This window comes from Pseudopodoces humilis, chromosome 2, assembly GCF_049639895.1.
Source record: "Pseudopodoces humilis isolate 2021_Gansu_Grassland_sample_001 chromosome 2, ASM4963989v1, whole genome shotgun sequence".
NCBI classification, from domain to species: Eukaryota; Metazoa; Chordata; class Aves; order Passeriformes; family Paridae; genus Pseudopodoces; species Pseudopodoces humilis.
Genome location: NC_142201.1, coordinates 47,265,327 through 47,286,368, shown reverse-complemented (window position 1 = coordinate 47,286,368; position 21,042 = coordinate 47,265,327). Strand labels below are relative to the sequence as shown.

General features: G+C 34.3%; 1 protein-coding gene across 3 annotated transcripts in view; it reads right to left on the bottom strand.

Annotated features, from left to right (window-relative positions):
- Positions 1-1,328: 1,328 nt before the first annotated feature.
- Positions 1,329-21,042, bottom strand: part of RBM26 (RNA binding motif protein 26) — a 49,979-nt gene continuing 30,265 nt past the window's right edge. For 2 of the 3 annotated variants that reach the window (XM_014250656.2, XM_005516433.2), the window contains exons 15-22: positions 19,596-19,724; positions 17,388-17,462; positions 16,576-16,746; positions 12,695-12,799; positions 10,010-10,219; positions 8,414-8,500; positions 5,489-5,602; positions 1,329-2,154 (exon numbers count right to left, since the gene is read on the bottom strand). In XM_014250656.2, coding sequence (XP_014106131.1) covers positions 2,065-2,154; positions 5,489-5,602; positions 8,414-8,500; positions 10,010-10,219; positions 12,695-12,799; positions 16,576-16,746; positions 17,388-17,462; positions 19,596-19,724 — 981 coding nt within the window. In that variant the 3' untranslated portion in view covers positions 1,329-2,064. The remainder of the gene's footprint in view (positions 2,155-5,488; positions 5,603-8,413; positions 8,501-10,009; positions 10,220-12,694; positions 12,800-16,575; positions 16,747-17,387; positions 17,463-19,595; positions 19,725-21,042) is intronic. The other variant, XM_014250669.2, reaches the window with a different exon arrangement.

The window sequence follows — 21,042 nt, the reverse complement described above, 5'->3', positions numbered from 1 at the left end:
ATATTTTATTTTGCCTGAAATTCAGTGTAAAAGGAAATCAATTTCCCAAATACAATTCCTTATGGCAAAATTTAGAACTAGTGTAACAAGCACGGCAGTCAATTGTGACATTTCAATGTGAAACTAGGACTGTACAAAAATTTAAGTGCATGTTTTTTGCAACAAGATATGCATACACATCAGGACAGAGGGGAAAACCAAACCAAATCAAAAGCACAACAAAAAAAAACCCAAACCAGGATCCAGTTCTTAAAATCCATTCAAATAATTGAAAAGCACAAACAAAAATTCTACAGCTGGGGCTCTTCTCTCTAAAATGCTACTACTTCTACTATCTTCCATTCCTACTTTGGAATTGAAAAAAAAAGGACAGGGACATGACTAATACCAGTTCTCCCCCTTTCCAGAAAAAGACAAAAACACGGACTACAGAAGACACACTATTAACTGAAGCACTATCACAAAAATCACAGAATATTCCAAGTTGGAAGGGACCCACAAGGATCATTGAACCCAACACTTAAGTGAATGTCGGTACAGGCTCATATCCATCTACTTGATAAATAAAACAGTGGTTTTATGATGCACTCATTAATGGATTAACGGGGGGGAAAGAAAATACTAAATCAAAACAACACCCCACCCACTCCCTTCATAACAAAAATAAACCCCAAGACTTTAATATTTAACAAATAGGTTTCCTTTTGAAACCAGTCCAGCAAAATGCCACTAAATGGAAACAAAAATAAGTCTCTCTGAGAGGTCCTCTACTGCAAAGGGGTAGGCAGTTCCCCTTCCTAAAAAGCAACTTCAGACCTCACATACCAGAAAGACCTGCTACAAAGAGCCAATGAAGATTTTCTGTGGAGTACACTAGCATTTCCTGTATTTTTGAATGGTGAATATGTGCTATAGTGTAAACTTAGGATTTTTGAAGTGTTACTTTTGAAATGAAAAAATGTAATCATAGAAACACAGGAATATAAAAAAATGCATTAGTTGTGTACTCAAGTTTTTAGAATAATACCAAGTATTCAGATTCTCCTCACATATTTTTCTAAATTATATTTCAGTACTGCATGTTATTTTTGTGGTATCAAACTTTCTTCTAGAGTTGCACAGTGCAGAGATATAAAAAAATTCCTCATTGTTGGAGTATTATTCTTTTTAAGATTTGACTTGCATTACTTAAAATTCAGAACATCCAGAAGTTTTTATGCAGAGTACACCATGTGTTAATGCAGATAAAACACGATTCAGATTGGTTTTATATACTCAGTATTATTTAAGTGTAAGTGATAGTGATTCAAGCTCCTTTTGTGAACATGGGGGTGGGGGTTGCCATTTGGAATGGTCTTTTCTCTTTTTTTTTTTTCTTTTTTTTTCTTTTTTTTTTTTTTCATCATGAAGGACCATTGCCTTAGCTTTTTTGGTTATTGCTTTTTTTTCTTTTTCTTTTTTTTTAAGACCATTCCATTTCTTTATTTTTTTAACATCTTAAAGTCATAAGGACTTATATGCAAAGCAGTCATACACTTTATCATTAAAACCCATAGGTAAAATACGTACACAAATCCAACAAAAGGCTAGTATATAGTAAAGCCTAAGCATACTACTATGCAATATTATGAATACATAACTTTAGAGACTTCAGTTTAGTACTGTTATCTATTCATTTCTGAAAACATTCACAAAGATTTTAAATGCAAATTTTCATTCCGTATCTGGAATAGAACAAAAATTATCTATGTTATAACAACTTTTGGTCATTTGTGTTTGACCAATTCAGTAAATTACAAAGAACCCAAAGAATTCTGTAACTTTCTGTAGAACTATGTAATAAAAACATTGCATATGTTCCTAGTATGATGTCTTTAGCAATCATTTACTGAAATGTAACTCAAACATCAATCTCTCAAAATGTATAACCAACCAGCTGCTTTTTAATCTATATCTGAATCCAACTTCATCACAAAACCCCTTTTAATACAAAGATGCAGAAGTACATTAGGTAATACTAATGCAACACAGGTGCAGTTCTAGCATTGTCGTTGATCAGTTGAATCATCTTCTCCATGAACGAGATTCATTCTCCTCTTCCTCTTCATCATCATCTTGAAGCAGTGAGTCATCCACCAAAGATTCTTCCTGAAACTTTAAGAAAAAATATGATTACTGTTCTATAGGAAAATGTTAAAAATCAAAAGGCAAAATACAAATGGTCCTAGCACTATAATAAAGAAAAAAACTTGACTGTGAATAGGTAAACATTAATGCTTTCAAGAAAGTACACTGGATGTGTATGTCTTATATATATATATATATATATATATATATATATATATATATATATATACTACTAAATGGCAAATTAAACTTTTTTCTTTTTAACAGAATTCAAGATGACCATGACACATGCACCTCATCCTTAAGCATCTCTTCTGATTCTTCAGAGTATCATTCATGTCCAAGCTTCTATGTTCCCAGGAAACTTAATATGCTATACTGAAAATTAACACTATCAAAAAGGTTGAATCTGGGATTTTTTGATTTTGACAGCTTAATCAAGATTGAAAGCAACATAAAAATTTAAATAACTGAGGCAGGGAGACAGGTATTTAGAGAAATTCAGACAAACAGTGTATTTTCAATTCTGTTCCATAACAACATAGTAGCCTGATAGAATTCAAAGCCTTTGACTATAAGAGGCTTTAATTTCTACCTACATATAGACACAGATGTCTATAAACAGTCTATATAACCTATCCTATCTTGGAAATGTTTTGACGATCACAACTAACTCTAAGCAAATTCTGCCACAGCTAAAGAAAGGACTAAAACACAAGGAATTCCTTCCCTATCAAAACTGCCCAGCTGTTAGAAAATGTGTTCTTTCTTGCTTATTCTTTGTGTCTAAGGAATTGTAGGTTTTTTGCAACAGTATTTCCAAATTCAGCAAGAGGTGTGTAGGTTGATTTGCAAAATTATGAAGTCTTCTGAGAGAGAAGAGGCTCTAGGCTGAAGAAAGCCTAGAACTAAGTCTTCTCTCTTTCCAGCAGGTATTTTTACAAGAGGGAGAAATTACTATCTTCATTACTCTTGCATGTGGAAGGAATGGTTTCAAAATAAGCTCTGTTGACACCTGACCCATCTGCCAATGTAACCCTGATCCTAACTAAAAAACAGAAACTTTCTGAGGACTTAGATCCTTTCCTGATATTCCCTGATGTTCAGTGAGATAAAATACAGCCGTATAACAGGCAAAGAGGAGGAGTCCTGGGCACTGCACAGTGCAGAATTCTACAGAGCACAAAACTGATTGGTAGTAGAGATGATCAAAAAGCCAGGCTTCCATACAGGGGAACAACTATAGGGAGAGAAAATAACTGAGGGAAGTATGACAGCGTTCCTATATATTAAGTATTTTAAAGAAAATGAAGAGAGAACATTTAGGTGGCAGATCCAATAGAACAATACTTATTCAGGGTTACTTATTCAGACACAGTTGAACAGTAGAGTTCCCTGTTACAGGACATTCATTACAGGACATGTTATTCAGATTCCAAAGAAACCAAATAAATTAATACCATAAACACATGTCAATGCCATTCAACTACAAAGACACCACATTTCTGACTCAAGAGGTCCCTGAACTGCAAATCCCTGACGATTAAAAGCTTATCTCTACTTACACATTTTATACTCTTGCTAGGGATCAGTTGTTGACTCAGCAGAGTCAACTCTTCTGTTAGGCAACCAGGTGTAGAACATAAGGCATCTATGAAGACCAGATGCTTTTTATTATTAGCTGGCTACTCACCAGGGATTTTCTACAGTGCTTAAGTGCAAAAGACTTTCCTCTTATTTGATGAAGTTGGGACTGGGAACCCTGTTTCATTATTAAGAATCTCACTCAGCTGAATTATATAGCTCCTTTTATTTCTTCTTTTTTTGAGACAAAGTACTCAGTCTTATTCAAGTCTTAACGCTGCTACTTTCTCTAGCATAGTACTCAGCTGAACTACCATGGTATCTATGGAATAATGAAGAAAACTTTTTTCATGTGTTTACAATAGCTGCTATAAAACAAATTAAGTAGCAAGCAGACAAAACCAATGAACAGCTAAGGTTTGGATCCAAGTTCAATTCCTAAGTATTCTCCACAGGAATAATTAGCTAAGGCAGTTAAAAGGCAGATCTCTCTGTAGTTCACCTACCAATGAATCTGTACTTTCCTTCCTTTACTCTGCTGAAATGTTTGCATATCCCTGCATGCCCTTCCTTCATTACACAAAAAGTCTCAAGTGAAGTGGTTACTCAAGGAGACCTCTCAATAATGCAGATTCTTTGCATCAACATACTGCTGTTGATCTTCCCAGACAACACATTCCTGAAGGAGATGTGACAAAATACCTAAAATGCTCTGAAGATTCCACAATATAGTCTCTTGTTCACCCACACCTCATGACAACGCTGAAGGTTTGTGTACATGGGGAAAGTTGCACTTAGTAAACTGGAATGCACAACTGTCTAACATGAGAGGTATCTATCTTCAACTGGCACATAAAAACAAATTAGCATTTTTGGAGACAGGGAGCCAACACCCAAAGTGGCTTTCTTCAGGGAAAAAAACAGAAAGTGAACACGACCAAGTATAAGAAAACTAACCAAATTTGGTTGTATCAAGGCAAACTTGTGAAGCTGCTTCGGTGGTAGATCCGCCAAAATGCCACACAAAAAAGATACAGACAAAATATTGTCATCAAGTAAGTCAAGGTACACTTGCACTTTAACTTTTCTATGCCAATTATGTGGATACAGTTATCTGACAGTATATAAGTCTGGAAAAAGATTGTTCAACTTTATTCCCAGGTGACTTTTCTGAATTCACAAACATAGGTATTTGAGTGCAATGAGTTAGACTGCATCAATACATATTGCCCTACTACTTCTACATTAACTAATTAGGATTCTTTGCACAAGGCTTTAGTATCTTTCATGTACCATGATGAAGACTAACACTCAGTAAGGGTACTTTATATATCTGAATGAATTCAGAAAATGCTCTGAATTATTCCTTCACCTGTATCCTCCATGACATTATCTATAAAGGAAAATTAGAGTCTGAAATATGATCCTCTAAGAAATTAGTGCCAAAAGCAGATAGCACAAACCCATATTTTGGAAAAAATCCTCAATCTCTCTCATACAAGTTCAAACCTGTGCCTTCCATTTTCTAGATATATCCCTTAAAGCTTTTTGTTATGTAAGAAATTAAATATTTCTTCAAGGAAAAACAAAGTATATAGACTTTCAACACCCTAACCCCCAAGAAATATGCAGAAATCTACTTTCTGATATCAAAATATGAGTTAGATTAAAAAATACAAGTATGAATCCACAGATAAATTTTCTTTTTTAAAAAGTGGTATTACTTAATCTTAAAAAAGAAAAACTAAAATAAAAAATAAAGAAAAAGCAAGCTTACTTCTTCTTCATCAGGTTCAGCCTCCTCTGTTTCAACAGCTGACATACTAGCAACAGGCTTGTTCCATGCCAACTTTAGCTCTTGTCCTTTGAAACGAGACCCATGAATTGCAGCCTAAAACAAGTTTAACTATCTTAGTTACATGCGACTTTACAAAACAAAAAAAAAACTGAAGTGCTGTTACTAGGTTAAATGAAACAACTTCATTCATTGCACATGGAATTCATACATCCTTTGAGGAAAATGATGAAAATACATTTAGGAGAAAATAAGCTTGGAAAGCTATAAATCATTTGGTAATGTGGGTAACATACGGAACCAATACCTTCCTGTTTTTTAGTATTATTTTGCAGGGTTCCTCACCTTTCAAAGACAGACACATAACTGTTAATTCATAACTTACTGGAAGAAGTAAGACATGCCACAAATTATTTAACATATTTTTTAAAACCCAACAACCAAACAACTGAAAAAAAGTCCCTCTGTGATTACAATGTAATCTACTGGAAAATGTTCCACTTCCTGTAAAGCTGTTGTAATTGAAATGTAAGAATTTTTAACTTATGGGATATTCATGTCTTTCTAAGTACCAGTTGCATTAAGTGGCTGCTTTGGAAATAGTATGTTCAAATTAAAGTAACATGAATGAGCATAAATCAGCGTTAGCAACATTCCGAAATAACCGTCATGGTCACAAAAGATTTATAGTACAATCTGAAAGTACAGCATAATGTGAAATGTAGAAACAATTACATGTTCAATGACATCTGAACATGAATTGTGTGATATTAAAGTCCCCAGGTATAAATTTTAAATCTGTACATATAAATTTATGATAAATTTAAAAGAGTCTATGCTTATTAAAATGCAGCTCAGGAGCTTTTTGTCCACGGTCTCATCACAATGTCACACAACTAGAATTTTTAAAAGTACTTAGATGTGACATTTAGGTCCAGAAATAACTTGTACTCTTTGGAAGAAATTACTACTACATAAAAATGCAACATTTTACAATAGGGAACCTTCCTCTTCCTTCTAGGCTAGAATATATACTATCAAAAAGCCTAGGCCTATTTTCATTTAAGAAGGTAAAATATTAGCTGCATTTACTTCACAACTTTCTCAGCAGAGTTTTTTTAATGATTACCTTCTACAACTTCTCAAACTGTCAGCTTTAAATCTTTAGTTGTAAACACAGACATTCCAATGGAAATATATTTAACATGTAAGAATATCTTAAAGAAAATACAAATTTTCCTAGATTTGACTGAACCCAGTTTTAATAAAATCTTCCCTTAAAAATGAAGCTGAAATTATATACCAAGTTTAATCAAACACAAAAGTGACAATTAAACGTTTCAATGCTCACTTGAACATGGACATCTCAAACATTGATAATAAATCCTGATCCAGACCCTTGCAGTGAATCATACTCCATTTGGTAGAAGTAAAGACTTTTATTTATATACTTAACTTCTATATAGAAGTAAAGAGTTATTATTTGGATAGTCCACAAAAACAGATTATTTATTGTTCTAGGCGACCTATTTTTGTTTTCAGGGAAGCAGAACTTTCTCTCCACACTTAAAGAGTATTTCATGTGCAAACAACAATGCCAAAGAACATGAAACTGCAAAAGGAAGTACCCAATACCAGGAAGCATCAAAACTAAAATCCCAACTTTATTTCAATTCATTTATGTATATACTAATTACAGCAGTTTTCATCTTCAAACAGAATTTTTGTTCACTGTCGAACCATGTTCCTTCAGTACAGGTGTACAATACTGTTTTTCCCCTATCAGTTAGTATATACACCATGTACCATTGATTGTACCTCCTTTTCTATGGAATAAATACTATCTCCATACAGTTAGTGCTCATCATTACTATAGCTAAGAGTTTCACAAACCAAACAGAATTCTGTGTTTTTGTAAAATATCTTTGGCACGTGGGTATCAAAATATCTAACTATAAATTATACCCTAAGCGTTCAAAACTATTGTCTCCAGCAGTTAATTTGCATTGTAAATAAGTTATTTCTTTCAAATCACCTTACTGGTGTCTCGAGATGAAAAAGAGAACAGTCTGGCCAGTTATGAAAACAGTGCTCAGGTAAACTCCACAAGGTAAAATTTGTGCAAAATACAAACTTAAAATGAAATCTTTCCATACAACCATACTGCAAATATGAACCCATTATTTCTGTAGTCCCTACTATTTTAAAGAATATTCCATCCCAAAAGTGACACAAGGATTTAAAAAAAAAAATATATATCATTTGCAGAACAACCATATTCATGAATTTGTTCAAGATGTCATAATATACTGTATGCCTATACCATGGACCAAGTAAGGCAGGAGTCCTGCTGATACAAAAGTACTAACAATCCATATGTAATGATACTGAATTATAATGTAAGTCAACTCTGGATTTAGTTTCTAAAAGTTACATCTGCAATTCTATGCTTCTGTAATTTCATAAATCTCTAAAAACATGCTAAAAAAAAAAAAGGGAAAAAAGAAGCAGATCAAATCTCATTTACACTACTACACACTTTCAGACAAAGGTAAACCAAACTGATTCCAAACTAAATATAGTCCTGATTCTGCAGGATGTCAGTGAAATTCCAGGTAGACTATGAGGTTACTAAATCAGGTAAAAAAACCTGGCAATTAAATGAAGATAAACCAAGACATCTAAATATCAATTCCTAAGTCTTTCTCTTAAATCCCTCTTACATCCTGCACTTCGTTTTGCTGTAATTTCCTAAGTATTTCAGTACTATACAGTTCTGACATTTTTGTTAAATTTAGTGTCAGCAGTTTTAAAACAGCTATTAGTATTACATTTAATCAAATACAGAAGGGTAACAAACAAAGTATTTGAATGCTACAGTGTATTTTCAAGAAAGATTATACTCACAGCTTCAGCTTCTGCTCTTGTTTTAAAAGTAATCACCGCATGGAGAGAAGAGTCATCTATCTGGCAATCTTCAATTTCACCATATTGCTTTTGATAAACAAACAAACAAAAAAAAGTTTAGTAAAACAGTTCTACCACCTCTAAAAATGAAGTCCTAAATCAAATGCTCTCAATAAAAAAGCAGAAAATTAGAACAGTGTATATTTCACAGTCTTAATGCCAGAGTACTTGTCCTAGCCAAGAATACAGTTACTTGTACTTGCATTGCTAAAACACCGAAGTGCTCTTGTCTCTGGATTTTCCAATTCCTATAGGTATGAAGTAAAACTATGACAGAAGTGTGCTGCTCTGCTTCAGTATTTCTCTTCTGATTAGAAAGATCTTGAAATGATTCCATTAACTTATTATGAAACATTTCTACAGAAATTTCTTGGAGTCAGGAGCTATAGAAGAAGTTTGAAAACTCAACTGTATTTCAGCATCTTAATAACATGACCTATCTATTCCTGTAATGACCATGATGGTACTGCTATCTTTGCTGGTGCTGCCATCACTGTAAGCTGCAAAGACCAAGAAAAAACCACATCTGTGCAAGAGGACTGCACTGCTGATGTGCACAGGGTTGTGGTATCCTATCAGAGGAACAGAAATACAGCTCAAAGAATTTTCCAATTTATTTGTTTTAAAAGCTTGCATGACTGCCTGACAGGAAATATTAAGTACAATGACTGGAGTAGAATTTAGTGGACTAACTGGTTCCTGGACTTCTCTATTCAGAGAGGACCACTGCAATTAAAGGTTAGGGGAAAAAAACCCACACAAACAAAGGGGAAGGTGGAACAGATAGAGATTCACATAATATACTTAGCATTTATTCCACAAAATAAACAAATTTGCTTTTACTATAGTCTTTTTTAAAATGGAGGGTGTTTTTATAAATTTAGGTTGATTTTCAGCTATTATATTTACAAAGAAAAATCTGCTAAAAATTATGCATGCCAGTTTATCATTTTTTAGACTGTAAATAGAAAAAAAAAGTAGAAAAATATCTGACTTCTTAAGCTTAAGTACATGATTAGACAAATACTTGGATGCCTTTTCAAGATCTACATATAATTGAACAATTTTTACTCTGACTTAAATTCAGAAAGTTGGGCAAAAGCACTGAAAATATTTGAAGAAAATTTTCATTACACACTTGTTAAGATACTTCAACAGAGACAAACAGACTTCAGGTACTGAAAGTTTGACAATAAATTTATCTTGGTTCTCACCATCCCTTCAGTTATTTTATCTTTCTGTACCTAAAAAGTTGTAAAAACTTTACATATGTCCTAAGCAAATAAATATTACAAGCTGTTTTTCTTTGTAAGAATAAAAGAAAAGCCTTCTAAACACCATGTGATTACACCTATAACTAGTTGAAGCAATAGTGTATTTTTCCTGTTTTACCTTTTCCTAAAGCATCCTCTGCGTATCATGCTAAAGATTCATTACTACATAATATTTCCAGATTAACTGAATCAGGAGAAAACAAGTCATTCAATGCAAGGATGTTATCCAAAGGTGGAAAAAAAAAAGTGCAATTTGATATACCGCAAAATGAGGCAGGAGATCTTCCCTGTCGCTTTCAGTAAACGCAGAGATTTCCAGTGCCCTGGGCCGATGATCCACCACTGCGTGCACAGGAACTCCTCTGCCTCTGCCCCGGCCCCGTATTCCTCTGCCTCTGCTACGCGACGCACCCCGGCCTCTCGTATGAACCCCTCTACCGCGAACTGAGGAGAGAATCCCTCGTTTGGCAGCCTAAGATGTTTACACATAACATATTGGTAGATTAAAATTCACAATCTACATATTTAGACAGAATTTACAAACACATATTCTGATGTTTCCTAAAAACACATCCCCAAGAAAGCCCCAGAAAGAGCAGCTTGCAGGTATTAAAATAACAGAAGGTGAACATTTAAATAGCATTCAAAAGCTAATTAACTAAAGGTTAATCATTACCAGACCAATAATAGGATGGAAAGAGGAAACAAGAACCAGGTATCAAAAGAGCCCTTATCTGTGAAGATAAACTCACAGCAACTGCTGTACAACTCAAATTTCATAACCAAAATTTCTTGATACAGTGTTTAACTACTTAATTAGTCTCTTTATTTTATCCATTTGTTTCTGAAGTTTAGACAAGACTTTTATTCTGAACAGAATTACAGCACCTTAAGAGCTTTTGGGCACAGAACTGTGAGATGTGAAATGAAGGTTTCTAAGAGGCACCTCCAAGGACAAAAAACTCACTGAACACTTGGGTCTAGGTACTCAAAAATATCTATTTCCACAGCACCTGTGTATCCCTTCTGAAGAACTGGTATATGCTCTTCAAGAATAATTGAAAGGCCAATGGCAGTGACTGCCATTTACCTTAAGTTTTGAAAGACCCCTTTCAGGAATCTAATTTCAATGTTTACAGCAAGAAAAAATGTATTTTTGAACCCTAACAGATCTGCCATAGGAATCAAATGTTAAATTAAATCACCACACTTTTAACATATCCTACAGTGTTTACAAACCCAAACAGTGATGGAACTACTTTAATGCATGTCAGTGATATTAGCCACAAGATCATTTTCTTACGGCTTTATTCATTAAATTATTCAGATAATTTTACAATAGTATCTAGCTTGTTTTTTAGGTTTTTATAAACAGAATCCTGACATATTTGGGTATTTTTCATTTTGTTCTTTTTTGGGGTTTTTTTAAACATTTTAAAATGTTTAAATGAGTAATTTGGGGCATGCTGACTCAACAAACAAGCTGCAAACTAGTTGGATTTTCTTTCAGTAAAGTCAGGGTCACCTGGAACAGAAAAACAGGTTATGAGTCAAAGAAACAACAAATAAAATATTGTGGGAGTCAAAGTCACATACACAATATGTGAATAAAAATTTTTAAGAGAATTTTTAAGAATACTGAAGAATCAAACAAAAAACAAGGGAAAAAAAACCAAACATATCCCCCTTGTAATTTGAACAAGGGATATACTTCATGCTGTTCCCTGAACCATGTAAGCATGCATCACTGGTGACCCTGTTTTTCTCCATCTACTTTGTTTATATTTGCTAAAGGCTTCAGAAAATTCCTTTAAATATTACTGTCCTGAAAGAGCTCTTTTTTACATAACTCAAAATACAGACTTAATGAGAGATGGAGTAGGATTAGTGTATTCAGCTAAGATGTAACTATATTGTGAATGTGCACCTGCTTTTCTATTCTTATTTTACATGTCATTAAATTCACATATTTTCTGAGGTGTAGAATTTAAAAACAATCTTTCAGTACACTTACACAGTTTTACTCACCATCAGAAAATACACTGTTAACATAAGCTTTTGTGCCATCTCTATTCAATTGGCTTGGTTTATTAGCAAAACTATTTTCACAATTACCAAAGCTGCATAACAAGCTTTAAAGTAAGATTTTGATGCAACTTTGCTGCACGTATGTGTGCTGTATTCATATGCAGCTATACATAAGACATGATCATGTCTTAATGACTTCATTAAGAGCTATTTAAGTGTCACAGCAGCCCTGCTTACCCCCAGTCAAAAGAGATAAGATTATCTCTAACTGATTCAAGTAGATATTACACAATCAAATAGGCAAGAAGTGCAATATAACACAGAATAACATCCACAGCACTCATCATTTCTCAATAGACACATATATGGAAAATTTTGTTCAGCCATCTCAATTTTTTTTCAAAGCAAGTACTTAAAGAAAAAATTGTGTTTCTACACATTGAATACTTCTTGCAACACTGTATTTGCTTTCATTAAGTTTTCCCCTTGAAACCAACACTGAAATAATACTACTTTTGGCACCTCAGGCTTTTTGATTAATCTCATTAAAAGGATGCTAACACTTAAGAACAAAAGATCAGGCTGTGTTTCTTAACTTTTCTGTGTCAAACACAAAACTACCTTCAGGCAACAATTTAACAACACTCCATGTTCTCAAGAACGCATTACTACCACAAATCCATAAAATATCATGTCATCTATACAGTTACAGAATTTAAATAGATTAGCAATCACAATTAAAGACAATACTATATCTGAATTCCACTGAAGTAGGTGAAGTGTTTTTTTAAAATATTATTGTTAAATGTCTCCATCTTCATGCAACTTAATACTGCACTCATGATACAATACATAAGCTAAACATAAAGGAAAATATTTTATTAGAAGTTAATTGCTACAAAAGAAGATACAAACATACTTCCAGCTGCAGTTCTGTATATTTTCGTCTTAATTCAGTAACCTCCTCCCCAGCTTGCATCTTCTTGTATAAATCCAGTTCAGTATCTAGTAACTCCTTCTGCATCTAAGAAATTGTTATGGCAAATTATTAGTTCCACAGTTAACATTCTTGACCAAGGAAACAATTGTTTGATTAAAAGCTGTAACTTTTAAGGTATACTGCTTATCACACTGGCTTTCCACTTTCAAAAACAAACCTAGCACAAGCTTAGGAGTCTTCATAGCAAGGTAAAACTTTCATCTAAGCTTTGTGATATCAAGCCTTTTAGACTACCAAGCCAATCCAAAGCTAATGGAATTTTTTCTAAAGACACATACAGTAAAAATTCAAGACTATATGGTTATGGTGATGAGATGAAGAAAAAAAAAAAAAAGCCAGTACAGCTATGAATGAATACAAAATCTATGATCAGTACTGAGAAAAAGCTTCTGAGTTTATTACAATGTCGTAATGCAAAAGCACAAATGGTAGCTCTATTCAGACAATAGTGAAAAAACACAGGAAGTAGTAAGACCTTTGCTAACAAACGACTGGTCTCTGATACACTCAAAGTTACCTTCCAAGACACAGGATCTTGAAAAAATTATTAAAGTTCAGAAAACATATATGAAACAGAAAGGTATCTCTGAACCCCAATAAGGACATGTTCACTGCAACCACTGAGGTGCAGGGAAAGATTTAAGTAAGCATGAAAACTTAATTTGAAGTTCTGATCCAAAGAGAAACTTTTTTGTCTTCTTTTTTTAATGAAAGAAGCAGGACCCAAACATTTCAGTGACATCAGAAACAAAGGCTAACCATAAAAAAAAACTACAGAGGATTGTGAAACAGTTCACATTTACACATGTTGATTCAAAACAACAGCATGGAATATTTGCAAAAGCTGGATGTCAAAAGACAATGGTTATCTGCTTGTGACAGCTGGAAACCAAGTGTCATCACTTGATAAAGAAAGGTGATGGGTTTTTTTTGTTTTTTTTCCTGGAATCTTTAAAAGAAAAAAAAACTGGATTATTCAACTGGCAGCTTCAACCTCAAGTCTATTAAGCTCCATTTTCTGATTATCTACTGCAACCAGATGAAAAAAAATCCATTATCTTCTGTATAATGGTTTTCCAAATTTTCAAAATTGGAAACTATTTCTCTCAAATCCCACTGCGTTGCAATACATCAATGACATGACAAAAGAAGTGCTTCTGAAGTTTAATGATGACCAGCAGCTAGCACTCACAGAGCAGCCAGTGACACTGGTGTAATGAAGACTTTTGAGGTTTATTATAGTGGTCTTAATGAAGACTCCTCTTTTACAGAGCTGTGTCAAGTCTGAAGAAGAAAATACCTCCTCATTCAGGACACACCAAGAGGCAGCAAAGGTTTCTCACTTAAAGTGGGAGAGCCTTTTGTAATCTGAATGAACTGGAAGAAGCAAAAACAAGTAAAGATAATGGCAGTCATGTGGGCCTCATCTTCCATATCTTCTTCAGTGTCTTCTTCAGAGCTGTCCAGGTCTTTAACACTTAAAAATGCAAGAGAACCAAGACCAAAATCTTTCAGACAATTGTCAAAGTTGTAGAGTTTAACCAAGAGCTCTAAAATCCTCACTTATACAGAAGTCAGATGGGGCTGATTGTTTTTGTTATTTCAAATATTAACAAAACTGCACAAAGATCCACTATGTAGTGGGTTTACTTAAAACATTTCTTCTTTGAAAATACATTTTCTGTATTTCAAAGGAAATGGAAAAGCAGGTCAAAAACTTCATTAAAACTTCAACGTTAGTATATTGCCTCACTTTTTCTTAGTAAAAACAACTATCACATAAGGAAGTGGTACACCAGGTTACCAAGCAAAGAGTGACGTGGGCAGAATAAACAGATAAACAAAACTGGGTTGAAGAACCATCTCAAATACAAACTTACCAATCATGCAAATGAGGAAGGGCCTACACAACAGCATCAGAGGGGAAAAATCTCCTTCCTCTTCTGGGAAATCAGTGCCTCTCTAAAGAGCCTATACACTAACACACAAAACTTGTGAAACAGAGAAGGCACTGGATGTCTGTGTGCAGTTACAGGGCTATAATCTCCCTGGGACTACAGAATCACAGAGAAACAGACAGTGGAGTGGTGCAGTGGACAGAAAGTTTCTTAAGGATGAGCCAAGATGGCAAGGTGTAGAAATTGCTCTTCATTAAGAGAGTGCAGTATGAACACACAGAGCTCTGCCTGGGGACAGATGATGAGCCAGCTGAAAGCTTATGAGTCAGGACCAATGGCAGACCTACACAGGTGATATTGCAATGGGTGTGTACTACACACTATCTAGTCACATGTGAAAGTAAATGAGGCCTTCTTCAGACAGCTGGAAAAAAACTTCTGTTTTAATACCATGGGTCTGGGTAATTGCTGGAAAGGCAGGATGATTTCTGAGAATTGCATCCTCCAAGAAGATGCAGGAAATAAAGGCGGCAGAATGCTTGCCTGAACATGACGATTCTAAAAAAACTTATATCCAAAACCAAGGTGTACAAGAGGTAGAGTACGAAGAGGACACAGTGAAATTGTCTGAGCATACAGGTACTGGTTTGGAAAGCTGAAGCCCACCGAGGGCTTTGAATCTGGCAAGGGGGGTGAGAAACAAGGACTTCCAACACATCAATCAGCAGCAAGAGGAACACTATGCTGTGAAAAATGTGGTCTGACTGCTGGATATTAGAGGACCTGGCAACAAAGGACATGAGAATAGTGGAGGTACTCAATACCTCCTACTCCTCAGTCTTTACTGGAAAGATTTACCTTCATCAATCCTGTATCCTAAGACTGTAAAAGCCTGGAGCAAGAATCATAGAATCATCAAGGTTGGAAAAGATCTTTAAGATCATCAAGCCAAACTGTCAACCCAGAGCTACCAGTGTAGCTAAACCACATCACCCAGCACCTGATGCAGACACCTGAAGCACCTTAAACACCACAGGGAATGTGACTCCACCACCTCTCTCAGCAAGCAACCTATTCTATTGTCTGACCACCCTAGCAATTTATGCCCATTTTCAGGACAAATATATATTGCTTCAACTTTTTTCTAACAAACTATATAAGAAGCTATAGTTGAGTACACAGAATTTCAGTAATTTCAGTATTTCTTTCTGGTATTTCTTTACAAGGCTGTGATCTGTTTAGGAACAAATACTTCTATAAAAAGCAAATTAGTGTATTTTAAAAAGGTAATATGATTGCATCTTTAGGCAGGTAGGAAACTGGTAAACAGCCATGTATCAACAAGCATAGCAGCAGAGGAAAAAGTGCTTCTCACAAGTAAAATCCAAATATGGGCACCTGGATCAAAGGAAAATTGACAAGTATAATCTTCAATCTTAAAAGGTTAATATATTGACAAATTTCCTTGACATAAAAAGTCACAGAAAATTATGTACCAGTACAGTTTTTTGTATTAAGCCTGACCAGAAGATATTTGTGCTGCCTAACTATAATCTTTTCGTGTAAAAAATACTATTTTCACTATTTCTATTAAAAATTTATGAAAGGAATAGACTATACACAAAGCATTGGATAAAGTAAGACAAAGAATCATAAGACTTTTGATTTGTTTCTTTTGATCTTACAGATGATGCAGTATCTGTGTAACAGCAGATACAGCTTTTAGACAACAGCATGGTTTTAAAACTAACCTTTGATAAGAAGGAAAACAGATCTCACTTCAAAGAGGACTTAAAAACTAAACCAGTTAGGGGTTTAAATACTGCTGATGAGACTACTTATTTTTACTCCTCTGAAACAAACACATGAATGCATCCATTAAAAAGCTCAAAACTCGAGTACCTGAGTTTTAGTTTTCATGCTTTTTAACGGCGTCCCTCCTCCTGGTGATACACCTTTTAATTCATCCTTTAACTTGGTAATGCTATTAGTCAAAATTTCCAGTGTTTTCATGATTTCTGCTTTGTCTTCTGACTTCATGGCTTTATTCTTCTCCAGCTTTGAAATGAGCATCTGTCCAGTTCAGGAAAAAATAAAAGTCTTTTTACTCAGCAACTACTACTACAGATCTGTTTTCCAGCGGTCATTGTAACTAACAGAAAAAGCAAATATTGCATTTGTTTTGCTGTGACCTACAAATGAACACACAGGACTTTTAACACATTGTGTTAAAACAAAATCTTTGTCTGAATTTGATTTGTTTCCTAAAGAATGTCTGATATTTCCAGTTCATTTGGATAGATCTGTTTAACACACTTCAATTACTTCAAAATTTTATTCAACTTAAATGACATTTTGTCTTTTTTCTCTTCCTAAGCCTAAGTGCAGTCATACATAATTTTCTACATCATTCTCTCTTGCTCTTGTCAAACAGAACTTAGGCTTTTCCTTCCCAAAAACAGATGCATGTTGCCTCCAAGTTAGGCAATTATCAATTAAAACTGGACATAAATTGCATAAGCTTGTAGGGCTTTTTTTTAACAGGACAAGTTAGATTAAAACTATAAACTCAAAATAGTACAATAATGCCATTCTAAGAGAATACATATTTTATAGGCCATTTTTTGTACATTCTTATAAATTCTGAAATATTTTATGCTGAACTGAGACTTTGTAACTGAACTGGTAGACTGTTTTTAATGCTAATATTTTACCTTCTGTGTTTCAATGTGCTTCTCCAAGATTTCTTGCTTCTTTTTCCTCACATCCTGTTGAAGTCTCAATGCTTCCTAGAAGCATAAAAAGATTACAAAAAGTTTCTAGACTTTGAAACTAAATTATTAATAACGTACTATACCTGGCAACTACACAGTAGTAACTTACAGTAACAGGGAAATAATTAGTAGCAGGAAATGCAAGGTACTGGTATTTCCAACTATGTTTTGGAATACAATGCATTACCATATTAAAGAAAGATCTAATTATCTTTTTCAGTTAGATCTGTACTGTGAAGACTTTACTACTAATCATATAAAGTAACACCTTACAAAACTCCACTGAAAGCTGAAAGGCAACATATTACACTACCTCAAGAGGTACAGCATGCAAGTGTTTAAATATGTGAGCACAATTATCTTGAAAGCAACTGTAAATCAAGTCCATCAATTAAAACACAGTTTACAGAACTGTTACAAGTAAGAAAACACATTCTATTTTCTAAACTTGAAGTGTCATCCAAAGAAAAGCACCTCTTTTGTGTCTGAGTGCTCTAACTGGGAAGCGACAAGTACAGCTACTCCATCTGCCAACAAGAGAACCTTGACCAGGCAACGGGCAAATCAAAATTAACTGAAATTGATCAGTAAGTGACAATATTGCACGCGGAATGAGAAGCAGGAGGAGATGCCACCCCTGCTGTGCTCTACTAATGGTGCTTGTAAGAAAGCAGTTGCTTCTTGTTCTCAAATACAGAAGTCTTAGACAGCAGAAAACCCTTAAGAGTTTTGATAACATATTTAATGGAATAGTAAAGGAGAGACAGAAGATGATCAGCTAGGATCAATTGCAAGTGGAATATCTTATACAAAGACTGTAAATGCACAACAGCCATAGAAAAAGAAATAATAGTCAAGTTTCTGTATGTCTTCCCAAATACTGACAAATTCTGTTGCATGAAATGTTAGTTTTTCAATACAGTGCGCAATCATTTTTCTGAAGGGAAAGGGAAGGTAAGATAAGGGGATGAATGCGAAAAAAAGCTAGGGAGACAGGAGGAAAAGAACGGAGTCAGCCCCACAAAATCATGTTTTTCCACAAATACTAGTATATTATAACAGAAATCTCTGAAGGCAGGAAGGAGCACAAGATCACATGAAAAAAGAGCCAATCACTTAGGCACAACTTTAGTGACTTCTCTCAAAAAACCCTCTACAGTTGTTATGATGCGTCAGCCATTTTATCACAAGTTTTATGCCATTTTACAGGAATTTAGCATCTTAACTTGAAAGATAAAGGCACTAATTCTAAAAACGTGTTAGGGGACAATCATGAAATGAAATTTCAAAATCAGAACTGCTTTCTTTAAATTCTGGACCAATGGCAAAACTCATATGCAGCTACAAACTGGTAGTTCAAAAAACATTAGATATAAACTACAGAAATTTAGCAGTATCTGAACTAAGTCTTTGTTTAACAATTATACTAATTTCAACACTTGTGTTTAGACATAACTTAGTATTGTATTCTTAATTTGAGGTTAAAAAACCGTAAGGCAAACAATGTCCTGTATTTTAGTTTCTCTAAATGATAAGAATAAACCTCAAGAATGAGCTTTGCTCTCTTAAAAAATTCTAAGCAAGCTAAACTGTAACTGAGAGACCTGTTAAGGCCAAATACATTTTTGCTGCATTTTCTTTCTAACATAAATAAAAAAGAAAACCTAGCACTATGTAAAAATAAAAATGGGTGCAGAAGAATTATAGCTCGGAAACAACAAAATGCAGAGTCATAAAACTCTCAGTTTTCTCAAAGAAACAATTTTGGTCACACATATAAAATACACTGAGAATAGGGGCCAGTTCCAGAAGTGTTTAAAAGAGAAGAACAGTAACTATACTGTACTTCCTTTCACTCACAATAGACAATTCATACCTCAACATATAGATTCTGATTCCAGGAAAAAGTGTTTCATATTTTGAACTCCTACAGTTTTAAACCTGCTTACACTGCCTAAACATACACAGAAAAATAACAAAACAATGCTGAATTTTCTTGTAATATGTGGGGGAAAAAAAACATTATAGTGAATTTAATCTTGCAACAAGTTTCATCCATGTTCTTGAGATGAATATACATCGTGCTCTATCTCTGGGTCACAAGTTCCCAACTTAGGTCCATTTTAAAAAGAAGCATATTTAATTTACCTGTTTTTTCTTCTGTGCTTCATTAGAGTCTAGCACGGAAGTGGAAACAACAGGCAAAGATTTCTGTGCTGCCTTCAAAGCAGCAGGGTTGTACACAGTTTTTGTCAAGCCAGTAGAAGTAGATAAAACCTATAGGAGGAAATCATTTTATTTTTTTGCCAGTGAATTTCAATCTTTTAAAAAACCCGCATGAGTGCTTAAAAATATATAAGTGTCTTTTCTTTTGTCTCCTTTGATTACGGAATACAAAAATTTGGTGTAGCAATTATATTTGTAGTTGTTGAAGTTAAACAAATTCTGAAGAGGCAGCACCACAACAGATATGTAAGCTATCAACATCAGCTTATAACTCCTCTCCACTGAGATTTTCTATATACTTCCAAGTTTCAAATACATAAATATTTACGTATTTGAGCATAACTAAGGAAACAGAAGATAGAGGTTTTTGAAAAAGTAACTGTTGTTTTTGTGGTTTGAATACAGTATTTCACAGCTGCATGAATTTTCCAAGTAAAAGTTCAACATAATTTTAGAGACTAAGGTCCAACAGTTTCTTTTCATATGCAGTTGGTGTGAAGTAGAGTTTGCACAATAGCAAGAGGTAACTCAAGTACCAGGAAGTCTTCAATATTATACAGCAAAGGAAGAGACTCCTATGTCTCTCTGTTCTTTTTCCTACAATTGTAATGAGGTATGAAATTTCTCCATGACTTACTGAGAACACTGATGACTGCTTTCCAATCTCTCTAAAACATACTATGCATGTCTGCACAATACCTGAAGATTTGAACTATTATGTTTTCTTAGCCTGTTCCTTAAAGACTTTTTTGGGCATGCTAATACTGAAAAATTCATGGCTAAGTCCTAGAGATAATAAAGGCATGATCTTGTCCACCTTGTTAGCAAGTAGAAGCAATTATGCAACTGGTATTACTTCCAGGAGTTTAAAAATACTTCCTATCTATGCGGAAAATTAAAAGATGCATGCAGATTCTATTGGTCACCATGCACTCCATAAAATAGACAAAATGCCCACCAACAGAAGGAGAAAAAAAAGAGACAGACAAGAAACAGAAAGACAGAAAAGACCAAGAGTTTAGAAGAATTTAAAACAGGAACAGTTCATATAAACCCTTTGCACTTCAGTGTGATATTTATCCTATTTCTTCCCACAGTAAAGTGTTTTCAAGAGTAAGCAGTGCACAGAAAACAACAGCAAAAAGAAACTAACACATATTATGCGGTACTATGGAAGGTGGTACAAAATGCTCTAAGCAGGCCATTACAAAGATTAAGGATTTTTTCTAAATCTATTAAAGAACATTAAAGTATGCATATCCCAACCATACAGTTTCTATTACAAAGTAGCTTTAGGACAGGCTACAAGACAAGCAGAGGAGCAAGCAAAGACAAAAATACTGACACATTCCTTTTGCCCTGAACTGTC